Source organism: Poecilia latipinna, unplaced genomic scaffold, assembly GCF_001443285.1.
Source record: "Poecilia latipinna isolate Pla-1442-1.1 unplaced genomic scaffold, P_latipinna-1.0 Scaffold1240, whole genome shotgun sequence".
Taxonomy (NCBI): domain Eukaryota; kingdom Metazoa; phylum Chordata; class Actinopteri; order Cyprinodontiformes; family Poeciliidae; genus Poecilia; species Poecilia latipinna.
In genome coordinates, this window is record NW_015113856.1 from 43,817 (window position 1) to 67,660 (window position 23,844).

The 23,844-nt window shown below is 39.5% G+C and overlaps 1 protein-coding gene across 1 annotated transcript in view; it reads left to right on the top strand.

Annotated features, from left to right (window-relative positions):
- Positions 1-4,692: 4,692 nt before the first annotated feature.
- The window catches only part of LOC106960868 (retinoic acid receptor beta), an 83,680-nt gene continuing 64,528 nt past the window's right edge, over positions 4,693-23,844 (top strand). The window contains exons 1-2 of the mRNA XM_015054228.1: positions 4,693-5,998; positions 20,414-20,562. Of these exons, the coding sequence (XP_014909714.1) occupies positions 5,842-5,998; positions 20,414-20,562 (306 nt within the window). The 5' untranslated portion in view covers positions 4,693-5,841. The remainder of the gene's footprint in view (positions 5,999-20,413; positions 20,563-23,844) is intronic.

Sequence of the window (23,844 nt, forward strand, 5' to 3'; positions counted from 1 at the left end):
AAGATGAACTTAAATATACATAAAGAAGCTCGAGTTTGGCTGTTTTACTCAGTACCTAAACTAAGCACCTAAAGGTTTCCTTCCCTCATTTACATGAAGTGGTGGTAACAATTGAAAATGTTTTTTGAAATACAGTAATAAATTTGTTCCAGACATTTGTGTTCAATGAAAACTCTAGAGGAGCTGCAGATAGCCTCAGCTCAGGTAAAGGAGTGGTCAACATGTTATTTATCAGTCATAAACTCTGGTCAGAACTTTTTGTCTTACCTGCGTTACGAACGCATGAACAGTCATGAACACACTATCCTCACTGTTCTTTTTATCTTCCTGAATAATGAGGTTTAAGATAGTGAAGTAATGGTTGGTTTGCATTGAAACGTTCATTGACTGTATCCGGCTTGCCCATAGCAAATTATTTCAAATCCAGGTTGCACGGTTCGAAATGACTTCCAATTAAGTGTGACGGCTTACGTGTTGAAGATACCATGAAGGTCAGCTGTCCAATTACATTTCAGATTCTGAAACATTTCTGTCCTACTAAATTAACGCTGAGACAATATGCATCATGGACAGATTGCTTTGGCAGCCTAAGTCTCAAGAAACGCAATTTCTGTACACAAACCTAACTCTGAGTCCATTTAGGAATCATTATAACAAAGCAGAGATATCAAAGCCATGAGAGGAGCCATTTCCCATAAACTCATTAATGAGAGATTATGTTAGCTGCTAATTGTAATTCTCTTGTTAGTCCTCATTTTGTCCTTACAGTGTAATGCCAAACTGGTTCCATTAGAAGAGTAATTTCTTATGAAAAGTTCCTGTTTTTAATGGAGCCAAGAATGTGCAGAAAATCTTTATATACATACATTTATTCATTGCTACTTTTGTCACCACAATAAATCAGTTCTGCCCTGAAAACCTGACTATACGTTGTTTTTAGACAAATAAGATCACAACATTTTGTGACATTATTATAGACAAAATCCTTCCCCATGAGATTTAAATGCGGTCAAAAGCTCTGCCTCACCTGCCTGGGGGTGTATGTGTGTTGGCCATGTGGTTTATGTTCAGTCAGGTTACGGTGGTAGTGAAGCAGCAGGATTGTGGGATGTTTAACTGAAGCAGAGCAGCAATAGGCAATTGGCAGTGTGGCAACTTTTACACCTTATCTAAATACATACAAATTTGATAAACATCGATTATCAGTTGAAACAGCAGCATTAATATCAGATATCGATATCAGCCCAAATTTTCATATAATTTCATCTCTAATTATTATCATTGTCATTTTTATGTCATTAAACATTGAAGAGCAGGAGCCAGTTGCAGGAAGCAGGCTGGTGATCAAAATGATTTCACTCAAAAAAAAGAAAATCAAAAACTAAAATCCAGTGGAAATTCAAAGTACGAAATCACAAGCGTAGCAAAAGGAAACCAGCTGGTAGGGATAACAACGGGAGCTGACCAAGAGCTGGCAGACTCTTTTTTTGTTTACTTCATTTGCTTTTTGTTTGCGTCATCTCATCCTGTTTGCTGCATTTCATTTGCTTGCGTCTCTTTTTTTTGTTTGCATGTTTTCTCTGTTGCTGCGCATTTGCACTTGTCGGCCACCGTAGGTCTCTGATGACGGGTCCTCATGGTTTATACCTCACCCCCAGCTCACAAATCTATTCCATCCGAAAAACCATTTAATGCTTCTAAAACCAGCAACAGAATTTCACATTCTGTTAAGCTGCCTGTTTTTTTGTTTTTTTTACAGAGATCAGTGAAGACATTGTTGGACTAATCTAACCTACTGAAAATAGACATTTACAATGTAAAGCTAAATGTAACAGATCCAAAACTGCAGTGAATGCAGAATTTATTCATAGCTCTTCACTTTTTCCACATTTTACAGCTTCATTCAAAATTTTATTAAATTAATCTCTGTCCTCAAAACATTCTACACACAAGTACCACATTATATGACAATGTAGTACCTGTATTCTTGTGGTACATTTATATAAGTATTCACACCATTTACCAATGAAGCTCAAAACTGAACTGTTTCCTCTGATCATCCTTGAGATGTTTCTGCAGGTAAAATGGAGCCGCCTGTGGTAAACTCAGTTGACTAGATTGATTTGGAAAGGATCACATTTGTCTATGTAAGGTCCCACAGTTTACTGTGCAGGTCAAAGGTCAAACACCAAGCATGAAATCAAACCAACTGTCTGTAGACCTCATACACTGAATTGTCTTGAGGCAGAAATCCAGAGAAGAATCCAGAAACATTTCTGCTGCTTGGAGGTCAGTGAGCTGAACGGCCTCCGTTGTTGGTCAGTGGAGGAAGTCTGGAGGAAAATACTGAAACATAAAATGTGGATAAAATGAAGAGCTCTGAATACTTTCCAGATCTGTATGAGATCAGACATTGCAGAGTTTTTTTTTCCTGTTTCTTCTATTATAAACATTTTCTTATGATTGATTTTTATCTTTCTGATAAGAACTCATAAAAATATCCAACACAGTATGAGCTTTGGCTCATACTATGTCCAACCACAAACCTTTATGTTCGGGGCATGGAACACTTCATGTTCCAACTTCACAGTTCAAACTATACATTTCTGACATTATTGCAACAATAAAAAATTAACGGGAAAATAAGTTTGTATGTGAGTGCATTTGGAAGTGCAGCTTGTTCATATTTATTTCCTTGTGTGGTTTTCTTAACATCTTATGTTTTAATGCCTGATTGATCTCCTTCATCAAAGTCCTGCCCTACAGGAAGCAGGAAGGCAGAATGTTTTATCTCCTGTCTTCAGGTTCCCACACTGACCAACCTGTTGGCATTTAACAAGGAAGGTCCTTCTTGTTGCCAAAGTTTAGGTCTCCATATTTCTCAGCCTTTATTCGTCCTTCCTGTATGGAGGAGAAACAACATAAAACTGATCATATTTGTGTTTACACATTAAGTTATGGGATTATTTAAAAGCCCTGATGAATCTTATCCCAACACTATGCAGATGACCATAGTCTAGTTAACATTTCCCCCATTTTTCATAAGATACTTGATGATGAGTAAGTTTAGGTTAAAACTGGAACTATTCAGAGGAATACTGTCTCCTTCTCTCTGCATTATTATTCTTCTCACCAGCAGCTCCAAACATATCTGCACTGCATATACCACATACTGCATAATGCATCACAGACTCTGAAGGCAGCAGCACACTGCAAACTCCTTTCAGATTTCCAAACACTCATTAATATTACACAATGATCAATGTGAAAAAAGTTATTTTTATTCTGTTTTTGATGTTAAATTGTTAAATTGTTATATTTTAAAGGCTTCAGGATTTTTTTCCTCCTCTTTTGTCTCTTAAAGTTTTCTTTGATGTAATGTTTCTGAATTGCTCTTGATCATCCATTGGCAGAAACGGTTCTTTATTCGCTGAAAAATGTTTTAAATATTATAAAAACACTCTATGCGCATCGAACAAACTACTGCAGTTATTCACAAGATCCCTTCAGTATTTGTATTCCTTTTCCGTCCATACATTTATAAGCAGAAACATAAAGAAATCAGAGACAACATGGAGCTCCATTCTCACCCAAGAACATGTGAACATCTTGAATTGGGAAGTTGAGGTTACACCTCTGGTCTTCAACCTCTGAGATCACTTTTCTACAATGCTGCTGTTCTGACCTGAAAAAGCTGCTCCTTGTTCCTCGCTTTGCTTCTGGACCCGCTTAATGACAAACCATTGGCTTCTGGAGGAGTGGACTCTGTTGAAGTTTTAAACAACTGGATCTGATTTTAACCAGTCTCTAACATGTGGATGTGACTTATGTAATGCACCAGTTTGATTGTGAGGGAAACTATGGCCTGAAATTTCCCAGGGTGTGGTGCGTGTGCTGAGGTGTATTTGTTATCATAAAATAACTTAAACATTTCTTTTACTTTGACTTTAATGTCTCAATATTTGGAAGTGCGACCAACACCGATTGAATGGCTTCCTTTGCATCCTCCGCTGCCATTGCAGTAACAGGCAGACTAAAATTATAAAACAGAGCGGAAAATCAATGCCATCGCCAACAGACTCCTTCTGTTCACTGATTGGCCAGAATCTTGAGAAACCAAACTCAGTGGGACAAATCCCAAAGGCTTCATGAGATAAAAACTGCTCCTAACAGTCCAGCCTTTCCACTGGAGTTTGAGTCAACGCTTATGAACACATGATCCAAATGCATTTCAATGGGAGAAGAAAACCCTGTGCATAAACATGTCATATGTATAAACAGTGTTTGTGTTCACTGTCTCTGTCCTCACACACAGCCACTTGGGCCAGAAGGGCATGCATGCTTGCCACACTTTTCAGATTTTTCCTTTGAAAAACATTAATGCAATATCTCATTTTTGTTCCACTTTGCAGATCTATTTAATTTATCTTGGTTTACCATAAAATCTATAAAATACGTTGAAATCTTCAGTTGTTACACAGCATGGGTCAAAGTTCACAGGGTGCAAATACTTGTGTAAAATCAGAACATGGTGGATCACAGTGCATGTTGCTGGTGGCTCAACTTCCAGACAGAACATGATGATAATCCTCAGTTTTACAGAATTCAGGGACTCAAGGCAAAAAAATAAATAATAATAATAATAATAATAATAATAATAATAATAATAATAATAATAATTGACTTTCTAATTACCAGCCAGATGAACAAAAACGAGCCAGTTGCAACCTTTCATTTATTGACTGATGCACTTGCATATTTCTTTGCTGTACAGAAAACAAATGGCAAATTATAACTGTCACCAATAATAGTTACTTGATTAATCAACTAATTAGTTTATTTGCTTATTTATCAAATGACCAAATGTAAGAATGTAAGTGAATAAGCTGTTTCCTGTAAATTTACTTTATCAGAAAATTATTATAAATCTGACATCAAATTATTTTCCAAGAACATATAATTTGGCGATTATTTATTTACAGTTTCCTGTATATTAAATGTTTCTTTTTGTTAAGCATTAAATGTTTAGGAACTCTTTTCTGCGTAAAGCAGACAAACAGGAAACAGAAAGAAAAAAACCGCACAGAGTCGTTATGGTGGTTTGGTATGAATTCCAAAAACATGGTTTCATATTTTGGAAGTCGCTCTGTTTTCCAAAACAACAACAAAAAATCTTTCTTCTTCCCCCATGCGCTTCTTCTCGCCGCCTTTCTCTGCGCTGCAGAGCTGCAGTGATGTCAGCCTGCCTGGGTCATTTGAAGGTCAGCAGCCTCGGAAGGGTTCACCCAAAGTTCACTCGCATACATTAGGCAATTCAATCTTTCATTCTCGGTGGCAAAACTAGTTGGAAATGAGCAGCACTGGTGGGACGGATAACCCATTCGTCATCGCGGAGGGGAACGGCTGCTTTTTAAACACCGTCCGTGATTATTTTCTGCTCTTAGAATAATAAAGAAGCTCCGCTCCGAGCAGCCGGCAGCGCGAGCGCTTCAGCCGAGAGGCGGGACGGGGCGATCCGCTGCGAACACGGCGGAGCGGCGCTGGCTATGGAGGAACCCCGGCCGGAGGTCCGCTGCAGCGCGCTGACTGCTCCCGGTGCCAGAGACCCGAGCAGGGGCATCTAGGACAAGCTGCGGGACCAACGTAATTCATGATTCCGGTGCGGGACGGAGGAGAAGAAGAGGAGAGAAATCCGCTGCGCCGAGAAGAAGAAGAAGAAGAAGAGAGGGGGAGAAAAAAAGAGGAGGAGGAGGGGTGAAGAAGAGGAGTTTGATGGAGTTGTGTGCGCCTATGCCGGCGATTTTCCTGCAGAACGCACACGAGTGAGTGAACAAAGTGGTCATGTTTGACTGCATGGACATGCTGGCCGTGAGTCCCGGGCAGATGCTGGACTTCTACACGTCCAGCCCGTCGTCCTGCATGCTGCAAGAGAAAGCTCTGAAAGCCTGCATCAGCGGACTGGCGCACAGAGAGTGGCAGCACCGGCGGAGCGCACACTGTAGGTCCAACTTCTCATCCTGTCTTCCTGTTGCTGCTGTTGTTGCTTCTGTGACTTAAAGTGAGGGTGAGCTCTTAATGGTGGTAGTCCAGTGAACCCTGACTGAGTCATCCAGATGACCAACATGTTGCTGTTCAGGGCCTGCTGATGGGAGAACCGGGGAATGCTTAAAAATCAAGTTGCTCTTTAGCTCATTTCCAACCCCCTAAAAAAAAGAAAAAAAAAGACAAAACCTCAGTTTATAACCAAACTCACTAAGAGTCATAAGAGCAACATTAACTTACTTGTCGGGGGAAAGTTTAGCATGTTGCAGAGAGGAAGTCATTTTTCAAGCCTCCATAAATCCCCGGCAGCGGAAGCAGCTTCCTCCCAGCCGCTGATAGATGTCTGGTCTCGGATGAGCTGATCTGTGAGAGCTCCATGCTGGCTGCAGGAATGCAGAGAGTAAACACGTCCAGAGGCCGGGCCTGCGCGCATGGCAGGAGGGGGGGCGAGCCGCGACCTGCGCCCCCTGACACTGATTTAGATAAATGACGCCGCGGACTCCTCAACAAGATTAGTGGCCTGTTATCGGAACAGGAATTGGACAAGGATGATCGATGGGCGGCTGCTTGTTGCTTGGATGCGTCAAGGCCAGTGACATTTTAGGGGGAAACGGGATTTTTCTATTAAAACGCTTCTGAAACATTTCTATTCAGCTACATTTTGAATAAATTAAAAAACGTAGAAGCGATGCAGTTATTTTAGGAGGAAACACAACAATATGTGATATGAATCCCAGCGTCATGCTGACGATATCATTGCGCTTCAGAACCACTTTGCAGTGTTTACTCTGGGCTGACAGCTGCTGCTTCTGGTTTGGGATTTATCTCCATCAGATGACGACTGGCCTCTGGCCGCCATTCCTCCACCAGCCTCCACCCAGGGCGCTCTCCTGCGGAGGGGCTGCTTATCTGCGCTGGGGAAGTGCAAAAGTTCCTGCTGCGACCTTTAACCCGCAGCGGTGAAAGGTCAGACTCAGAGGGTGAGCAGGGAGCCCCTTGGAAATAGGTGCGACGGTGTCATCTGGTGACGCTGTCTTTGGTTTAGATTTGACTTTATTTTAACAATAAAATTAAATCATAAAAAAAACCCCACCAATAATAATAAGAAAAGCCATGCTAACCAGAAAATCCCAAAAAATAATTGTGGGCAGAAAAATAGGAAAGAAAATGTATATGTTATATAAATACCTCAGCAGAAAATAAATTTTTTGGACGTTTTAAAATAATCTGATCTCCACGCAGACTGCTCCGCGGTTTTTCTTCCTCTCCATCTTCCAGCCGTTTGAGCTCTTGGTTCAGGTTGGAGTCTCCTGTCTGGACTTTGGAAATGATTTAATGCATGCTTTTTGTTTTTAATGTTATTTATTTATTTATTTATTTATTTATTTATTTATTTATTTATTTATTTATTTTTTACATGGTTTGCTAAATTTCATGTTGAATCAAATACAAACATTTTGAAGTGTTAGATGTATTCATATATTTTGAAGTCTGGTTGCAGTGTTTTGTGTGTGTGTGTGTGTGTGTGTGTGTGTGTGTGTGTTACCCGCAGTAATTCAGTGATTAGTGAGGAACACGATGTTTGAATGGAAAGAATGACCTTTACTCCCAAATTAAATGTTTTCAGAGATTTTAGTTTTCTATTTTTTTTTTTCAGATGATTCCATTTTGTCACATTTTCATTTTTATTTCCTGCGTAGATTGTTAGTGTGAGAGAGGCCATTCTCTCCTAGCAGAGGAGGATTGCTTTTCAACATTACGCCTTATCTAACTGTTTTAGAGATTTAAATTATTTTTCCACAGATATTTTAGTCAATTATTAATTTAGCAATTTATACTTCAAAGCTAAGTATTACTGTTATTTTACTGTTCTTTATGGAAACTTTTTTAGAGTTCATGTCTTGCATATACATATTATATTTAGATATTTTTTAGGATGTAAACTATTATCACTGCAGTTATTTCCTCCTAATCTAACAGAACCATAAATTTCACAAATATTCTGACATAGTGAAAATACGTAGCGGTGGCTGGACGCTGTTCAGAATTTCGTACACATTGAGATAAATCTATTAATTTGTCTTTTAGTTTCTAAAATAAATATGTTGACATTTCTTATTTTATATCTTTTATTTTTTTAAACACTAATTATAAAAATGAAAATTATTTTCAAAAAGTGAGAAATAAAATTCTGATATTTTTGGAAAGATTTTCTTTTTTCACAAGGTATTTCTGTATTCAAGAAAACAGTTCAGAAAAAATGTTTGTTGAAAAAATTAATTGTAAAATTGTAGTTAAAGATAAATGCATGACTTCTTTCAGCCGTAAAGCCGTTACTTTAAACGCTGACTGACATGTCAGCATTTGATGGAGCAATATTTTTTCAAGCGCAGTAAGGGTTACTCATTGTGGAAAAATAAATTTGAACAATAATAAATAAAATCGCAACTAAAAATAACCATTGTGTCATCTTTCCCTTTAACTGTGAACGCTACCAGTTTGGAAAAAATAGAACCAACATTCTTTCTATTTCATTTCTCCTACAATCTGCTAACTGGTCGCCATGCAGACCAGTTAGCACAACATTCAGTTACAGTTCTGTAGTAACTACATATTAGTTCCATCCTTCATTCCTAAACTTGTGCAGTGCACCCATCAGCTTATCTGTTTAATTAGTGACTCGTCTTTTTTTCACTTATGTCTACAGGTTTGTAAAGGCAGGAAGAGCTAAATAGGACAGAAGGAGACGCTGCTGCTCTATTTCTAAAAAGACAAAAGCTCATTTGGTCCCTTTAAGCTCTGCTTTGACCCACTGACCTGTCCGACTGGAGAACATTAAATTCCGTCTGGTTCTGTTGGAGTACGATCTGTTTTTATCCAGGACTCAGATTGAGAAGCCTCTCAGGGTCACAGGATTGTTGGTTTCTTCGTTTATTTATTAGGGATAATGGAATCCTCCTGGGTGTTAATTAGCAGTCTGACAACAAGCCCACCATTAATGCATTTCCTCATCCAGTTTGGATGTTAATTAAGAATGATCAAGGACCTCCTTAACGTAGATGAAATGGGCTTTGCGGGCTGAAGAATGGCTGCGTCTGATGCTCACACCGTAGCAAGGAGGATGAAGGTGATTTAATTGCATCAAAATACACCTAAAGATAACGCTAAATAAATCAGAGCAGCGCTGTCTGTGATGCTGCATGGGGATGAGTATAGTACAAGTGATGTGTGTGATGGGATAATTGGAGCTTTTTTTTTTTTTTTGTCTTGGAGGCTTAAGCGTCTCTGATGTGGACATGAGAGACCATTAGCACAGCTTGCTCACCAGGCTAATTTAGTGGGTGTGTGAAATGAAAGGCGGACGGGGAGAAATAAAAGTCGTGTTCTGCGGTGAAATGAAACGAGAGCTGTCTGGTGCTGGCCGTGTTTAATCAACATGATTAGGATGGCGTTGGGGTCCCACCAGGGTTATTTACTGATACTGCATATCGCATCTAGATTCCAGCCTTTTATTGTATATCAAACACCAACAGGCTTTAGATAAATGCATGTCTTCAAAGTTCAGAACAACCAGCGATTCATCTATGAGCTTCTTGCTGCCTTTCATGTCACAGAAACCTTAAATAATAGCCCAGTGTGACCTTCTCCTTTACTTTAACAGGGCTGCCTGGATTGTTAAAGTTCCTGCTTTCAAAAGGCAGGTTTTGATATGGATTCAAGCCCAGGGCGTCCTTACATTGACAGTGGCACAAACACGCACAAAAAAACAGAAACAAACATCTGTCAATTAAGGACCAAACAACAACATTTGTGTCACTTGTTTTCACGCCTAGTTACTGCGGAATGTAAGTATTGAAATAAAACAAAACGTCTGGGACACCCCTAAAACTGACGCATGATGGATTACTTCTCTCGGCCCACTGGGGGTTCATTTTTGCTACATGAATGATTTGAATGGACACTGGAAAAGACTCTTGTGTTCTACGTGTGCTAAAAGGAATTAGCCTATCAGTGAAGCTATTCAAACCTAAAATAGCATTTGAAAGCTAAACGTGTAGCAGCTAACGCTAATGTCAGTGTAAACTTACAGACCACATTTCTAAAGATGTTCCATGAATGATTAGAATTTCCTGAAACTTTGGAAAGATGAATGGATAGAATAACATATTGATCCAATCTGATGGTTGAAGAACCTGAAGAACAGCCCCAAGCAATAAATATCTTTGTTGTTGAGCTATATTTCTTCTATGAGCAGCAAAAATGTTTTTTGAACTATCGATGTATAGTTTTTGAATAAAATGGGATTAATTAATTACAGACCCAGCAATGAACTCAATTAAAAAATTTTAATCTCTAAAAACATTCTTAATCTTCTATGCAATTTTAATCTTGATTAATCATATTTTGATTTCATGAATATAATTTTTTCATTTAAATGGATTTAATGGATGACTGAATCAAACCATAGACAAGGAATAAATATTGTAAAGCAGAGCTCTAATAATCTTTGAAAGAAAGAAAATGCATTTAATTGCTTTTAAGTTCAAAACAGTAGGAAAAAAAACCTTGCCAAACTGAACAGACCTAAAAATTAAAGTGAATTGCAATAACAAAAACATAAAGTACAATTTCTGCTTTACTTTTCTGAAATTTAACCATATGCATGAATAGTCATTTGACAGAACACTGAGGAGTCCCAGCAATCAATAGAGTGGAGAAGGAAAGTAGGCGAAACCAGAAACCAGAATTATCAGTGTATGCATTTAAGGCACATACATTGTCAAGTCGAATGCTATCATAATTAAGAAAAGTTAAAAAAAAAAAAATCATCCCTCACTGACACCACTGAGAACCAAAATATGAAATTAGATTTTCTCACAGATACTTTTCTGCTGTACCCAAAGCACCTAGCTTAGAGAGAGAAGTTGTTCTTTCAGCTGACATTCCTTTAAGGCCAAAAAAACCAGTGGACTTTAAAGAATCAACTTCATTTCAGCAGTCAGATTCTTTGTACCTCTCCTCAACTGCCCACCTCTTCATCTTCTGCTTGTTTCACCATTTGAACTTCCTGGTCACCTCTATGAAAACACCTGAGGTGCTTTCACCTCATGGCTGAATGCAGGGTGCTGGCTTAACCCTGATGTTGCAGTTGCTGCTGACTTGCTGTGGTGTTAATCTGTGGCTCAGACCTTGAATCTGATGTCTGAATGCAGGTACATTTTTTAACCTGAACAACTTGTCAGGTTTTCTCCTTCAGGTATATCTTGACTGGAATTGGGTGAAACTGATGTGAAATATATGTATATTTTTTATTTATTTATTTATTTTTTTCCTGGACAAAGTCAATGAATGTATCATTAACTCTGTGCACTCAGACTTTCTTTCCCATAGAAGTGACCCTGAGCTATTGTCTTGTGTTTTTTACGTTTGTCTTCTGTCTTCTTAAATCCCCAGTTGGTCATGGCAAACAGACACTCATAAGGAGTTGTATCAACCGAATATTTTCTATTTTTGACAATTGTTTTTGAAAATTGGTGATGAAAAAATCTGAAAGCCATCCGCCATTTTTGACAGATTACAATTCACACAGCTGACCACTTGGTGCAGATGTGCACACATTTTTCAACTTTACACATAGAGTGCATCACAGAGGTCACTAAATCAATCAATGAATAAAAAAAAAAAAAAGAAAATACCATCTGAGTAAATTCTCTGACCTAAAGTCAATGCATCTCGCTATCCAGGCGTGTTGAAGAGTGATGGGCAGGGAGGTTTGAAGCATGTCTGGTCAGTATGACCAGTGCTGCAGGATTTACTCCTGCTGAAGCAAAGACTGTCAGGGATTAGGCAATCCCACATTCAGAGCCTAATAATGCCTTCAAATGGAGAAATGTTCCCTGATTTTAAAACTTTAGCTGAAATGGCACTTGTAATTCCAGATTCCAAAACAACATGGAAACCATGAAACATTTTGTTACACACATGCTGTAGAATTCAGGTCCATACAGACCAGGAGGAAGTTGTGAGACAGCCGGTGAATCATTCATAATTCAAGTGCAATCATTTAATTTTATTGTTTATTTGCAGTTACTGAGGAGTCAGTGGATTTTGTCACTGCGGATGTCTAATGGCACCATGTGGTTTCTCTGTTCAGCGTGTTGAATATCAATTAAACCAAATGAAAATAAAAAGCACTTGAAAGTGGCATTATTTATCATTTAAAAAATTGATGGGTAAAAATAGATTATGACAAGATATTACTGACCCAATCAAAATGACCAGTGAGTGTGTCACGCACACTCATACTGGTTCCTGCTTCCTGTTAAGAAGAAGTAGTTCCTGACCACTGCCACCACATGCTCACTCTGGAGGAAGGATTGCTGTCAATGGCTCAATGCGAGTGTCTCAGCTTCCTTACATTTATCAAATGTTTGCATTATTAACTAAATTATTCTGTCATCTGTTGTATTTACAGTCAGATTAGTGTCACTGATTCTAATCATAGTGGTATGAATTTGATTTATTGTATATTTCTGTATAATTGGAAGTAAATTGAACCCATTTTTTTCTGTGAATTAATGCTACTTCAGTAAAGTGATCTGAATTAAACCAGATTTTCTCTTTGCCCCAATTTTTGCTCCCCTCATTAGATGAAGTCAAATGACTCTTAGCTCTTCATTATTTCCGTGTTGTGAGAGCCTGAATGTTAAATCCCCCATCTCTGTGAAATGTGTTTGTGGAGGAAACACATTTCACAGCAATTTGGTGTGCTTCGGATGAACTTTGACCGTTTCCTTTGACTGTGACTGCTGGATGTGAGCAGCGCTCCTGCAGAGAACACACTTGTAAACTGAACCAAGTGTCAGCTACGGAGAGAACGAGGTGCACTGACTGGGAGTAATATTCCTCTAATCCTCTCTGGCTATGCCCACCAGTTCACACTCAGATTACCAAAGCTCTCTGCTCAACACAAACCAAATAAACTGATACCCTGAGGAGCTTCAGGGAAGGCCTCCCTTCCTCTTTTCATCAACCCCCCGTCCACACACACTCTCTCCTTTTTGTCCTGCTTCTGGCAATCTGTTAATTTGTCAGGTTTAACTCAATCATGTTATTTATAATTCCTTTGAATTTCTTTTTCATTTAAATTAAAGTCAGTGTTGGATTTAAAGCACACTTGTCCCACCATTATCTGCAGCAGAAGAGCAGCTTTGTCCTAATTTGCGAAGTGGCGTCGTCGTTGTGTTAAATTGCCTGTGTGCAGCGACAGACTTTGCTTCAGGTTCTTTACCATCTGTTGGTCATGTGGAGCATGTGGGCACAGCTTTACATGTCACTGGTTTTCTGACTTGGAGAACGAGATACAGTAGAAGCACACAGAGGACAAAGAGAGGACAGTGTAGAATAACTAACAACTTTTATCCATGTTACTGTTGAAACTATGTTATGTAGTTTAATGAAAAGAGAGCACAAGAAAAACGGAAAAGCTACCAGAATGTCAGTGTTCAAATCACCTACTAGGATAAAGTTTGAATAGCTTGACTCACTGATGACCTTCTCTTCTCCGGCTTAAAACAGTTTCAAGAATCTACAATGGAAAAAAAAAGGAAATGCACAATACAGAACAATATTTAAATTGTTTTGATGTAAACTATCTATGCCCAGACACAAAGTCTCACTTTTTAAAACAAAGCAGTTTCTCTGAGGTATGAAAGAAGCTTTTTGTTGTGGGAAGAAAAAGGAAAAAGAAGAAAAGGGTTATTGCAGTTGATAGAAAAAATGGCAGCCTTCGCAGTGTTTGACGGTTGAATAAATCACAGAGGAAACTAGCTGTGGCTGCCGCTCTGCTAGTGGGCAGAGGTCCGTCTTCTCTTAGCTCCAGGGCCGCTCTCCGGCCCGGGCTGAGCGCAGTCAGAGGGGCTCTTGCAGCGTTCGGCTGGGGAAGTGTTGGAGGTGTGCAGCGCTGCAGTGCTTCTCTCAGAACAACGGCAGCAGCATCGGTTCAGTGACAGGATCAGATCCAGAGTCTCTAACATTTAAAAATTCTTTCTGCAGCGCTTCAAATAAGCTAAAGTCAAAGTTTATCCACCAACTGGAGTAGACAGAATATCTACTGTGGATCCAGTTTTTCTCTGAAAATGTAATGCGAGGCAGGAAGTGGTCAAGGAGGCCTGTTTTGTTAACCGTATCATGTGACACTCCAACTCTTCCTCCAGGAATCAAATCAAATCCAATTTTATTTGTATAGCACATTTTAGCAGCAAGGCATTTCAAAGTGCTTTACATCATTAAACACAAAAACACAGAGTTGAACGTTGAATAAACAATCAAAAACATTACATTTCCCACCGAGTTGAAGTCCTGCCCTTCAAATCGGCAGAAAAAAACCAAAAACAAAACAAAAACAACCCACACCCCTTTTAAAACAACGGGGGCGACTCCAACCCACACCCCTTTTAAAACAACGGGGGCGACTCCAACCCACACCCCTTTTCTCCCTACCCTTGAACCCGGGTTGGGATTCAAATCCCAATTGTTGTTTAAGTTCCATAAACAACTCAAGATTTAAAAGCACTCAGTGTTTCAGCTTTTTTTACAGTTTTCTGGAAGTTTGTTCCAAATTTGTGGTGCATAGAAGCTGAATGCTTCTGTGCACACAGGAAACTGAAAGTGGGTTAATGCAGTGCATTCTGGGATTAATATTCCAGTCTCTTTTTTTTCCTCTGTATTTATTTCAGTCCTTCATGGCTGGTCCCAACAGTTTCCACTCAGGAATTTGTAGCTGTGGCTTTTTTAAAGTCATGGTATCTCGGCCCACGGCAGGCGTAGATGCTGCTGCTCTGCAGATCATTCCTACATTGGTAGATAATCGTGGTACATCTCTTCTCTCACTGCTGTTTTTCAAGAGGATAGGGACCGCAAAATTATTATAAAAAGATCCACGGGAGTTTAACTAAACTTTTCCTATTCCTTCACCAAACTCAATCCAATTTTTAAAGTATGAAAGTTTGTCATTAGTTTTAAGCTGTTTTTTATTTTTGTTTTATTGTACCAATTTAGTGTACTTCCTGTGACAGCTCACAGTCTGCAGTGACATGATGTGGATGTGTTATCACACTGTTGTCAGCTGAAAATGGGCTGTCCTGTTACAGTCAGGGGGCCAGAACCTCTCTGATTATATATTAATTATCACAGAACATCAATTTATTGGCCCTGTCAACAAATCACATCATTCACTCCTGAAGATGTTAAGCTGTTGGGCACATTGAACCGTCGCTCTCACAGGATTTCTGACAGCTGCTGCTCCTGGAAAGACTGGCAGCTGTCTTAAATGTTTTTTTAATTGTCCACAGTCTTTCTCACTGGAGAGTGACGGACCTCAATATTCATGAATAGTTTTATTAGCCTTTCCAGCTTGATGAGCATCATCAGTTGCTTCTCCAGTGTTTGTGTTACAACATCGGTATCCGCCCGACCAGCTGCCCAAACGCCTATAGAGGTGAAATATGTTTAATGAAATATCCTCTAAGAGGAATCTGGTGTGTCTTTTTGCACCATTGAGGTTAGCTTTACATCATTTTGGAGCCTGGCAATGGCTGGAGCATTTTATTACACCCGATATGTCAAACATCTGAAATAAAAGATGGTCCACATCCTTTTGACTATCAAATATGCACAACAAAAGCCTGTGTCTGCAGTGGATCACCAAGCAGCTGGTGTTCTAGAGGATTGACCAATCAGGATGGCTGCTTTCTCTAGGCTTTCCCCACATTCAGCCCGGCCTCCGGCAGGGAGTGTGTGCTTTCCTGTCCGACCCCACTGGAAGGTTCATCCAGAGGCTACGAGTTCAAGAACCGCTGCAGCCACACATTTTTCTCTGCCTGCTCCAAAAAAAAACAACAACAAAAAAAAACGCCAGACTAGTTGCTCATGCTTGTCTGTCACCAGTCTTTCTTTGTCTGATACAGCTTTCTGTGTGTTAACATGCAGCGAAGTCAACTCAAAGTTTAATCACCCAGAAAATGGAAAAAGGCTCCCTTCACCTGATACTGATATAGCCCATACAGGTACCCAATGACCATACACACACACACACACACACACACACGCGCGCGCGCGCACACACACAGGCATGCATACGCATGTCCAAACATTCACACAAGGTGCTGCAACACACTTGTGTGACCCATCTGTCTGCAGGTGGCCATGCTGCCTTTTAGAGGCAGCCATCAGCTTCAAATAGGCAGCCCGTCTTTATTGTTGCCCTGCCTCTCGTCAGCATGGAACCACCCAGCCGTTACAAATGCACCAGAGGAATATCAGCAGCCAAAAGTATTTTTCCTCTAGATGTATGTTAAAGTGCCTGCACCACCTGGTGAAGGCTAATGCATATTGCTGATGTGTGCTGTTGGCTATCCATCATCACCAGCATATGTTCACACCCTGTCACATTTACATGTCTGAAAGGAGACAAACTTTGGATCTGAGTTTGTGAAGAGCTTACACTTTTCTATCTTCTGCTTGTCTTAACCTGTTATTCACGAGAGGACCCAAATTTGGGTCCTCTCGTGACAGAGGTGTCAAACTCCAGTCCTCAAGGGCCTCTGTCCTGCAACTTTTAGATGTGAACAACAGGTTAAACCTTGATCAGACAATAGCTTAACAAGAGGAAATGTGTGACTGCAAAACAATTAAGTTGTGCCTTTTGAGACCATTTGTGTGTGCATTAACCTGCACTTAACTCAATTTCCTTTTTAAAACATACTTGCAAAATGGCTTGACAATTAGAAATTTGTCTTTTCATATGGTGGTATGTATGCTTAGCTTTGGCTTGGGTTCCAAGTACAAGAACATGTACATTCCTAGAGGGATGTACATCAGTTCATCGAGCTTTCCCGATCTTCTGACACAGAAAGAGCTGATGCAAAGTATACTTGCAGATTTTAGTGAAGGCAGGACTTCAGCATGGTAGGAGGGAGGCAGGTGGAAAGTTGGTTCAGTAAAAGCCTGTTAATCAGCCATCGATTGAAATCATATGTTCTAAAGCAGGGAAACATCTAAAACATGCAGGGCAGTGTCCCTTGAGTACCAGGGTTGGGAAACACTGTTAAGTTTTATGTAGCTATACAGTGTGGGTGACTGGGTGGACGGTGTGAATGGCTGTTTTTCTGTCAGCCAGTCAGAAGGTCATAACAAAGTGGGGAGGCTTGGCTCATATTTGGTAAAGCTCTTCTCTAAAGTTTCTCCACATCAGAACCAAAAGCAGCCTGGACTGTTGATGCAGGATGGACTCATGATTTCTAGTTGTGTATGCCATGTGGATCTTACAATTGAAATAGAGACTCTATCTTGTTAAAAGATAGAGTAGGTCTATCTTTTAACAATCTTAAGGGCCTTTTCTGCCTGGCAGTCCTTCAGACTGGGTTCAATTACCAAAATTGCAACTTTTGTTACATTTTCAGCTGCTGTGGTTCGTTTTCATACTGCACTGTGTCAAACAAACTTTGAAAAACCTGCTCCCCTCTCACCTGTGGTCACCACTGAAGGAAATGACATGAAAACTTCTGAAGTCTCCAGTCTGCTTGGTGTTCACTTATGCATTTGAACCATACAGTTACCCAATGACCACACACACATGCACGCACGCACGCACGCACGCACGCACGCACACATTTCACTATTACTGAACCAAAACCTGGGTCTGTAGGAAGACTAGAGTTTGCTCTTTAGTCTATATTAGACTTTGATTACGCATTCACACCTCCTCAAGCAAACAAGACTTTCTAGGCAAATGAACTGGAGTTTGATTATAGCGGAGCAAACAGCAGTGGTGTGAATGCATCCTGATTGTTTAGTTCTGGGAGTTTATATGAATTCTTGCTTCAATCTCCTGTTCTTAACTGCCATAATTTGCACCTGGTATGATATTCAGCTTAAAAGGCCCTGCATGCTGAGAAGTCAGAGATGTTACGCTACATAGCCTGGTGGTTATTTGATCTGCTAGTTGAATATTGTCTTTCTACCATTGGGGACAAGTTCATCCGTTCTCTTCTGTTCTCTGACAGAGGAGAACAGAAGAGATGGTCCAAAAAACCTTGTGTTTTGGACCATTCCTCTGGTGCTCACGTGTTTTAGCTAGCTGAACATTGTTAGGCATTGTTCACTTGAGTAGGCTTTAGCTGTTTTTGGTTATTACCAAGCATCAAATGGCTTATTACTAAAAATAACATTGATGATAGTCAGTTAATACTGGCATGCAGAGGGTGAATACACGGCCCATATGTGACAGTAAACTAACATCAGTCTGTTTTCATCTGAATGTCACAGAACAGTTTTTGAAACAATGAAGGAGTATTATGTCCATTATGTAATTCTGACAATATTTATTCTCAGGTTTGTATCACTTTGAAGTCAGACCAGCAAATTTGTGAAACTCTTATCTTCACTTTATCAGTTTTCTGAAAGTCTTCTAAAAACACTGAGCTTTTTCTGCAACTGCTTCAGAAAAATGTCATTAATCTGACCCTGCAGCTCCAACTTCTCTCAAAGCAGGTGTTGAGAAAGACTTAGCCACAGTAGTTAACTTACTTTTCAATATTTTACCATGGGACAGCATTTAGACTCCTAGTTATACTGATGTGCTGCTGACTTTTTAGAGCTTCACTTGTTCCAAAGTTGTACATTTGACACACACAGAGTGAATGCTGATTGAGATCAGATTAAATTAAAAGAGGAGTCCACGTTGGGAAAAGGACACACTAATTCTAAAAGTTTCTTCCTTATCATCAGTAACTGGGTTCTCTCTGAAGTATGGAAGAATGTAACCTATTCAGAGGTGCTTGGAAGGTTGTGTTTGAATGGAGAGATCTCTGCAAATATTTAGTGCCAATTATGAATTTACTTCAATCTGCTGTCTTCACTGGGCTTGGTGTCAGACAGTACATGCAGCACAGAGTCCTCTTCTTGTTTAGATTCAGTCATGACCTGAGGTAGTCAGTTGTTGGCTGTGTTGGATGACTGTGTTTTGTGTTTATATGATACAAAGCATTTTGAACTTCTTTGTCGATGAAATGTGCTATACATATAAACGTGGTTGATTGATAGTCTTTATGTTATGTCTGTTTACACTCAGGAACTATACACTGAAATCTATTCACATAAAAATGTAAAGAAAGCTTTCACAAAGAGATTTTGATTAAAACAGCAATAGAATTAGTGGTCAGTCATAGGGTGTTCCTGCTAAAGTAGTTCAGCCAGAGCTCCTGCTAGAGCCACTTTCTACCTGATTAAAGCTGCTGTATGTAACTTTGCTAAAAATATAGATTTTGTTCCATATTTTTGTTAAACTGACATTATGACAGTATTTAGAATGGTGATCTATGAAAAGATTGAGTTCCTCCACCTCCTCCATGTGCCCCCAGTCCTGTCTGAAGAAATGCACCGCTGCCGGTCAAAAACAACCAATCAGAGCCAGGAGGAAGGTCGTAGTGTCATCTGTCATGATTGTGCACCTGCTGCTTAAGGCAGAGAAACAGCTTACTGTCCCAGGAAAACTGTTTATCCACCATCATCAGTTGCTATTCTGACTAGCCTAAGTATTTGTTAGGAAGATGCTGCAGCATAGCAGAGAGTAAGAGAGAGAGGGCCTGGGGTGCACATGCTTGATTGACAGTGCTAAGTCCCTCCTCCTAGCTGTGATTGGTTGTTTCTAGTTAGCGCTGGGAGGCAGAGCTAACAAATACTGTCTAAGTGATACTTTGAGTCAGTGCAAGGTTGAAGAAATATTGTAACCGATTTCAGAACATTTTCACTGCTATCCTTTAAAGATGATCAAATTAACAATAAGAAAGTTATTTATTTAGATGTGGTGGCATGTAGGAGATATTCAGAAGTCCATACATGAAATCATGTGGTCCTGATATGCCCACTGGTATTGTTTCTGAAATAAAATAACTTGAAAGCTACAAGTTGGTTTTGGTGCTTAGACTATTCCGAGTCACATAACTCTACACTTCAGTGGAGTGGAACTACTGAGACAGGAGAAAGCATAACGGCCTTTTTTATGTCTTCACATAAAAAGTACAATTTACCGGGATAAGAGCACACTGGAGCAATGTAGTCAATCCACAGATGGACTGCAAAGTTGTTCTAACAAGTGCTGCACGACACATCTTCTAAAATATTGCACAGAGAATTTATTTTTCATCCCATTTTTGTTGTATGAAGAGAAAACAATTTTGTCAACAAAGTTTTGTTTTGCCTTCAGGTTGAAAATGAAAAGGTCCATTTTTGGTTTGTAGAACCCTAAGTGAGTTGTTTAGTCATTTGAACAGAGGCCTTTTCATCCTCCTCTCCTTTACTCTCCCTGCAGCCATCGAAACGCAGAGCACCAGTTCTGAGGAGTTGGTCCCCAGCCCGCCATCGCCGCCGCCTCCGCCCAGAGTCTACAAGCCCTGCTTCGTCTGCCAGGACAAATCCTCTGGATATCACTATGGAGTCAGTGCATGTGAGGGCTGCAAGGTAGGACTGGCCTGCTGCATCACACACATCAACAAGCTGTGTGTGTTCAAAGCCTGTGTTGTCTTTTTATTCTTTTTATTACAACACTGACATAACATCTAGGAATAGCTGTAGAGTTGTCGCTTCATTTTAATCCCAAATAGTTTTGTGAAACCTGCTCATACTGTCCAGTGAGGGTTGTAAACTACTCTCAGAAGTGTGTGTGTGTGTGTGTGTCTGTGTGTGTGTGTGTGTGTGTGTGTGTGTGTGTGTGTGTGTGTGTGTGTGTGTGTGTTTGTGTGCGGTTTTTAGCGTTTCTTATTTTGTAAGGCTTTTTCCAACAAATACTCTGTTGAGAGGACCAATGAAGTCCACATTCCATATGAAGTCCTGATCCCCTCATCAAAAACACACCTTGAGGAAACCTTGAGTTTTCCATGCCAACCATTCAGGATTGCATAAGCACTTCCTCTCACAAAGTCCCGCCTATTTCCACAAAGCTCCTCTTCAGACCTGCATTCTCCAGCTGAGCTTCCACCTCACAGAGCAGCCCTCCCCTGCCTTCCTTCAGACTAGCCAGCAGAAATCACTTGTTGGAACTGAACATCTGCTGAGCTCATCATACTTCTCTGTGCAACACTCTAAAGAAGAGTTGTAAATGGCATAACGGATGAGCGTTGTTGTTTGATGACGACAAACCAGCATTCTCAGTTTACATCTGACTCGGCCTGTGATCTACCACATCTCTCAAATAACATGAGATTTAACCTTTAAAAAAGCATATAATCATTACTTTTTGGTCCTAACAAACTTTTTACTAAACACAGATAAGACATTTGAATTACATGTGAATTATACTTAGAATGAATAGAGCTTTCTGAAATGTGCAGGCATGAGAGCAGGTTTTTTTTAAAAGGTTTTATTGGCTCTAGTGGCCTTTATTTGATAGTTGACAGGAAAGTGGGTCATGAGAGAAGGGGGAAGACATGTGACAAAGGTCGCATTTTTATGTAATTCCAGAGTCACAGGACAAATCCTTTCAAAAAAATTTACTAGTTCCACTGGCTTATGACATGGAAAATGTTTTGTTAAAAGTGAAAAAAACTACTGGTGGAACTAGTAACAAATACGTATTAAATAATTATGGACAAGCTCTTATGTTTTGCAGAAACATTACTTGTAAGTTAGTTTTGTAGAATCTAGAAAAAGAAATCTTGGTTAGGTTTTGTGTTTTTTCAGTGTTGACTTTGAATCTGTCTGTATGATTGGATTGAAAAGGAAGTTTACTGTAAATTGGAGTTAAATAAATAAACTGAGTTGAACTGAATTAAATTGAAAATGACAAGGCAACATGTCAGAATCGTGTGTACAGGAAGGGAGTGGTGTATTCCAGGTACTTAGTTCCAGTATGGTTGGCTGCTGCTGTTCTCCTGTGCAGTTGGACTCAGATGTGTGTAAGTGAAGCAGAGGAATGTCAGGAATCCTCCGCAGGTTTTGGCCCGGGGGTAGGTGGTGATCTGCTCACTCATCGTTCTCTGGGTCAAACCAAGTTCCTGGTGTTCCGTTAGAAGCCAGCAACAGTCACAAAGGTCTGCCATGACCTCTGACCTTGCTGAAGTGTTCAGGGTCAGTGACAAACAGCACACTGGACACATTCTGTACAGATACATAATCATCACATGGCTGTGGGCGAGCCCATTTTATGGCAAATAGTGAATCCAGTTCATTTAATGGAAAGTTTCTGATGAAACAAACATACTGCTGGGTGATACTGATGTGAAAAAACATAAAATAAAATATCTTGGATTTGATTTATGTGACATTCTGTTGCAAAAGGATAGTGTTTTCATCTCTGTGTCTCCCTGGTGAAGCCATTGTTGTGTGTTGTGCCGGGGCCGAGGCCTTTCTGTTGAGCAGACGCAGCCGAGCGTTCCTGTACAGCTGTAGGCTTTTACACAACAAGAGGAGCATTTTACTCCCCGGTGAATGTGCCAATTAAAGCCAGAAATAGACTAAAGGCAGAGTGGGGGCTTCATCACTGTGCATGTGGAGGACTTGTTGAAGAAAGCTCAGACACATATAGTGATATCTGCCAAGCTGTGTAATAAACTCCTCCACTGATCAATGTTCAAACATTACATCATGTTCAGTACATTCATTCTGGAAGGTCGGAGCCACTTCAGTTCTTCCTAAAATGTTTTGAATCACTTGAATGAGGGAAGTCTTCTGCTCCAAGGCTGCACATATTTATGTTTTATCTTAAATTCTTCACTTATTTATATACATTTATATTTTAATCTCTATTGATATTCATTCAGTCACTCACCCATTCAGTTTTATTGCTTTTTCAAGCCATGAAAATGATTACAAGCTTTAATAAAATTACAAAACTGTACTGTTTGTGATCATAACATTGAATAAGTGTTAAGAAAACATTGTAAATATACACTAACAGGGATTTTCTCCCCTTGTATTCTCAAGGGGAGAAGTGATGGCCACACATTTCCCCTTCAGGATTTTCTGCTACATTTCTGTTACAAACATGTTGTTGTTGTTACCTCATGATGATCTGCTGAATTACCAGAAATACAAGTACCAAAGTAAACTTTCTGTGATGAACAATACAGTATGTGTTTGTGTTATAAATGTATTGTTAAGATCATGAAGCCAAGAACTATTCATCATTATAACTGTTACTTCTGTGATGTTGAGATTGATCAGATTCACTAATGACAGAATATGGGAGATTAAACAGTTGCGAAAATATGACACATTTATTAAATCTTGTAAGTTACAACTTCCATCTTTAAGTACGTATGGTATTAATTTACATAATATATAGATATAAATATTTGATGTACTCACAAATGTGGTATCTTACAAATTAGTTGACAGCTATAAACATTTTGTAATGAATGAAAAGGAGTAGTTTGAAAAAAAATCTTACATTAATCAAAAGTTAGTTCATTATACCATAAGCAACAAAACATCAATCAACCATCCACATCAAATAAAAATCAAATCACATTTTATTTTTATAGCACATTTCAGCAACAAAGGCAGTTCAAAGTGTTTTACATCATAAAGACAAAAATAACCAATTGAAACATTTCTCTGTCATAACACGTCAAAAATACATGCAACCATACACGCATGTATGTGTACATGCATGTTTCTGCATCCTGCATAGGAAACTTGTATGCATACAGGGACACCACTGGTTCATTCTGATTAAGGGATTTCTTGATTCTCTAAGTTTCACAGAAATTTCCCACAAACAGACAACTTTGTACTCTGAGCTCC